The sequence below is a fragment of the Penaeus japonicus genome, unplaced genomic scaffold, assembly GCF_977035675.1.
Source record: "Penaeus japonicus unplaced genomic scaffold, GWHDUDI00000001_assembly GWHDUDI00000004, whole genome shotgun sequence".
Taxonomy (NCBI): Eukaryota; Metazoa; Arthropoda; class Malacostraca; order Decapoda; family Penaeidae; genus Penaeus; species Penaeus japonicus.
In genome coordinates, this window is record NW_028234406.1 from 39240677 (window position 1) to 39246258 (window position 5582).

The 5582-nt window shown below is 29.3% G+C and overlaps 1 protein-coding gene across 1 annotated transcript in view; it reads left to right on the top strand.

The window, feature by feature from the left end:
• The first annotated feature begins 1431 nt into the window (after window positions 1-1431).
• Window positions 1432-5582, top strand: part of LOC122252509 (uncharacterized) — a 17233-nt gene continuing 13082 nt past the window's right edge. Inside the window, exon 1 of the mRNA XM_086535826.1 lies at window positions 1432-1507. Within this exon, the coding sequence (XP_086391952.1) occupies window positions 1432-1507 (76 nt within the window). The remainder of the gene's footprint in view (window positions 1508-5582) is intronic.

Here is a 5582-nt window from a genome sequence, read left to right on the forward strand (position 1 = left end):
TAAAATACATATATATATATATATTTATTTAAATATATTTATAATATATTAAATTTATATTTTATATGTATATATATATACAATAAAACCCTGTATATATATATATATTTAAATAATATATATATATATATATATTTATATAAAAATTAAAATTTATATAAATATTATGTATAAAAAAGAGAGGAGTAGATAGATAAAAAAGTTAAAATAGATAGATAAATAGATAGATAGATAAATATAGTTTAATGTTATATACATATATATAAAATATAAATATATGTATAATATTTTTTATATATATTTATGTATATGTGTGTTGTGTATGTATCTCCCCTGTTGTGTGTGGTATGCGTGGGGGTTTTTGTATGTTTTGTCCCACATGCACCCAAAATAAACTTACACATGTCCTGAATACGTGATCATCATAAAAATTCAAAATCGCCAAACAGCAGACTTTACCTAAATTTCCCGAAAGGGAGACAAAAGGGGAAACGCCGAAAAAACAAAACACCTGGCGTTCTCTTAAGAAAAAAAAAAAAAAAAAAAAAAAAAACGAAAAAAAAAAAAAAAAAAAAAAAGTGATGGAAAAAAATTGGTCCCTCGGGGTCCATTTTTCAAAACCCCAAAAGAAAAAATTGGGGGAAAACTGGGGACTAAGCCATTTTGCAAAACAATTCCCTCTTTGAAAAAAATTAAAAGCGTCTTCAAACTTCCGCAAAAAGGAGGATCCATTTGCAAAGAGCATTTTGGGGAAAATCTAAGCACGTTTTTTGGCCCCGGGGACCCTCTCTTTAAACCCAGCATAAGGGAAGGCCCTTTTTTTCCGTTTCCCCCTGGCGTTATTTTAACGGGGGAAATGCTTAAGAAGCAAAATTTTGGTGTGTTCGTAAAAAGAAATTTATTGTATAAATAACACAAAACCTAAGCGAGGGGGGTACGGTCACTCAGAAAGAAATGGTTATGTAGCCATCGGAAAATGTTTTCACGGGAAAGGAATTTCTGTTGATTGTTTCACTGATTTTCATCTATACATGGTTTTAACTTTATGACATCATGGAACTCTTCAGAAATATGGAAAGAAACACACACACACAAACACACACATAAACACACCCACACACAAACACCCACACACGCAAAACACCAAAAATCACGGGACCAAACACCACACAACGCAAACACACACAAAAAAACACACAACCACAAAAACACCCCAAACACACCACCAAAACCCCCCCCCAACCCCCCCCCACACACACCCCTTTGCTGTTGCTCCCCTCCCATGCCCGCCTACCCCTCCAACACCCCTCTTCTCCCCCCACCACTTTCAAAACCCCAACACAACCGCAAGTAAAATAGTTTTTCCCCCCCCGTTTAGTTCTCCCTCCGGAAATTGCCATTTTTCCCTTTTCCAAACCCGCTTTCCCAGTAATGCATCCCCCAGGGCCCCCTCTGCCCCCCGAGTATTGCCCCCACGTCCGCGCGCTAAGACGCCCCAGTCACAGGGGTTGGGATCTTTTTGTTCCGTCAAAGTCGGGAGGAGGGCCGGGGCTTTTAGGATGTCACGCGATTCCCTTTTGGGGGGCTTGAGGGTTCCCCCGTGGGTGGGTGGGTGGGTGGGGGGGGGGGGGGGGGGGGGAGAGGGGGGCTGGGGGTGGGGGAGTTTTTGCTTTTGTGAGGGGGCCCTCAAAACCCGGGGGTTTTTATTTGGGAGGGTCACACAAAGGGGGGGGTGCGTGTGGATTGCCACGTGACTAAGTGCGTGACACTTGCATTAAAATTTACCAAAACCCCCACACAAAAACACCACACACAAAACCAAAAAGAGTGAGCAAGGGGGTGTGCAATTGCGTCCCGGGCCATCCCTATTCTTGGAAGGCCCTAATTTTTCCACAATTTGCTAACATAAAAAAAATATATACAAATATATATAATATATATAATATATATAAAAAATTTATATATATTTTTATATAAAATATAAAAAATTATATTTTTTAATTAAAATATATATATAAAATATATATATATATTTATACACATTACATATCTATAATATCTAAAATTTTATATTTATATCTATCTATCTCTTTATATGTATATATACATTATTTTAATTATTTTTATCTATTTTATCCCATCTAACTATTATTATTTTATCTATCTATCTATCTTTTTAATCTAATTCACTATCTTTATATATAGGGAAAAAAAATATATAAAAAAAAATTTAAAAAAATTAAAAATATATATATAAAAAGAGGGGAGGGGGAAGAGAGAAGAAGAGGAGGAGAGAGATAGAATGTACATTTATTATAAAATATTATATAAATTTATATTTATATATATATAAAATATAAAATAATATATATATGTATATTTTACATTATATATATTTTAAAAATATATATATTTTATATATATATATATGTTATTTAATAAAATATTATATAAAATATATATATATATATTAATTTTATTATATATAAATATATATTTTATTTTTTTAAAATTTTTCAACACACCCCACACCACACACCCACAAACACCCCAACCCCACACATATATATATTATATAATTAAATATAATAATATTTATATATATAAAATACATATTATAAATATATATTTAAAATTTTATATATATATATATATATATATATTAAATATATAAAATATAAATTTTTTATAAATATATGGATATATATATATATGTAAAAATATATATTTAATATTATATATATATTATTTAAAGTATATATTTATATATATTTTTAATAAAAATTTATTTATATAAATTAAAAAAAAAATAAATTTATTTATAATAGAGAGAGAGAGAAGGAAAAGAGAGACAGAGAGAGAGATAGACATGAAATATTTTTTGTATAATATTTTAAATTTTTTAAAATAATTTTAAATATATTTATATTAAATTTAAATTTTATATTTATATATTATGTATTTAGTATAAAATATTTCTTATTTTCTTTCTCTTTCCTTTTTCCCTTCTCTCTTTTCTCTTCTTTCTCTCTTCTCTCTTCTCCTTCTCTCTTTAAAAAAAAATATATTATTTTATATTTCAACCCAACACAAAAACCCAAAAAACCACCACCCCCACAACAACAAATATATTATATTATTATTTTATAATATTAAATTTTAAAAATTTATATTCACACCACACACACACACTTTAATTAAATTTATATATATATTATATTATATATTTATATAATATATTTATATTACCACATATCCATACTACATAAAAGTAGCCCCAACAACACACTAAAATATTACTATTTTAAAAAAATTTAAATATATTTTATATAAATTTATTATTATATTTATATTTAATTATATATGTTTAAAACCCCAACCAACCCAAAAACCCCAAAACCAAACCCAACAAACCCAAATTATATTTATAAAATTAAAATTTTTAATATATATATTTTTTATTATAATATATATTTAAATATTATTTTTTGTATATTTAATATTATATATATATTTAATAATGTATATTAATATTATATTTATATTATATATTATTTTTTTATATATATATTATATATATTTTTTTTTATATTGATGTAATATGAAAATTTGCCTTGTGTGTCTGTGTGTGTCTGTAGTTAACATATTGTATGTGTTAGAGAATCTATTGTGACTTATTGAGAAAGTTTTTTTTTTATTGGAAATTTTTAAATTTTGAAAGACCTGAAAAGGGTGCAAAATAACAATCAGTTATAGTGGAGAGTTGACCCTAGTATAAAAAATGGGGAAAAGGGGTTTAAAATTTTAAGTTATGGGAAATTTAGAGCGTGAGCGAAGAGTGTCCCAAAAAATTTAATTTAAGTGGAGGTTTAAATCAAAAATGTTAGGGTTTTGCCCCAAAATGCAAAACCTTTAGCCCCGGAATAGGTTGATGAAAAAAGAGGACAAACGTAATGAATCTACTCGAAATTGATAATCCCCAATATCACGAAACCTTTTTTTAAATGGAGGGAAATGGTATGGTAGATTCCCTTCGGGGTTTTAAAAAAAAGAAAATGATTTGATTGCTAACGGGGACTTTTTAGGGATCAAAAAAAGAAAAAAGTTTTAAGGTTTATAGATTGATTGGGTGGAATTGAATTACACCTTAGATGGAATAGGAATAAAGCCACACGAAAACGCTCTGTCACTTAGCTAATTAGATGACTAGATCAAAAGTATTTAACCTTAACATCCAAAACAGATACTAATTTCTTGTTAACCAAATCAGCAATCAGTTCAATGAGATAATAAAGGAATAGGCGGGAATAACGAAAAGTAAAGACCCAGTAAATTTATGGATGAAACTAAATTTATGTATTAACGTAGTAACATGAGAATGACGTCAGACAGGGAGAAACTAGATTTAGCAGAATGAGCGAAGATGATAGGTAAAAACATGAGGGAATTGTCCGTAGATTTAACACACAAAAAATAATAAAAACATTACTTTTAGACTTCGTTTAAAACAATAAAAGGGGATCGGAAAGGGTAGTTTAAATGTGCACCCCAAAAAAAAAAAAAAATCAGATGGAAAAAGTGTTTGTAAAAAGAAAGGAATGCTTTAAAGCAGTAGAGGACATCACGACAAGAAATAAAAAAATAAAATTTGAAAGTCCCCATTGCCCGTTAATGAAATGAAAGAACAAAAAGGAGGAAAAAAAAACACGAAAGGGGTTAAACAGATGTTATAGAAAAAGCGCGAAAAAAAAAGCGGTTAGAAATATGCCCCCGTTTTCAAAATGTCACATTGACGGTAAAGATTCAAACGCTTAGAATACCGCATTAAATTTAAAAAAAGGCGATATAAAAATTTTAAAATTACCCGTAGGCTTATGAATTTTTACAAATCATCAAAAATCACATTCGGAGACAAAATTTAACCATTTTTTAAGAGAAGGAGGTTTTCAATGAATTCTCAACAAAGAAACAAAAAAAAAAGGGGGAAAACAAATGGTATAAGGACTTGTGCTTTAGATTCCCCGAAAAGGAAGGTTCGACCCATACAGCAAAGAATTGAATAATTCGATGGGTAAAAAGGCCCTTTAAGTCCATGTTGTCAGGGCGTTTCGATTTTACCAAAAGTGTTTTAAGTTTTATAGAGGAAATAAATTTAAAAAACTAGTTGGAGGGGGAAAAGGGGTTAAAAAAAAGAGAAGACTTCAGAAATTTAAAAAATATTTCGAACCAAAATGAATCTTTTTAAAGGGGTGTTTGAAGGTTAGATTGGGGTAACCGGAAAAAGATAAATTCCGTAAAAAAACAAGCAAGAAAAAATAAAGGTTTTATACTAGGGCAACTAACTAAACAAATAACCCCTTTTTCCCAAAAAAAAAAAAAAAAAAAAAAAAAACAACGAAAAAAGCTAGGGTCGGAGTGCCCTAAGTACCCTTGACATATGGCCCGTTTTTATAGTTTTACCGGCCCCGACTTTGAGTAAAAAAAAATGGCTATACTTCCCAAACACATGAGAAATTAAAAATATTGGTTGGAATGGAAAGGTCGTGTTTGGGCGTTAAACTAAGGGTAGGGGAAAAGGATTA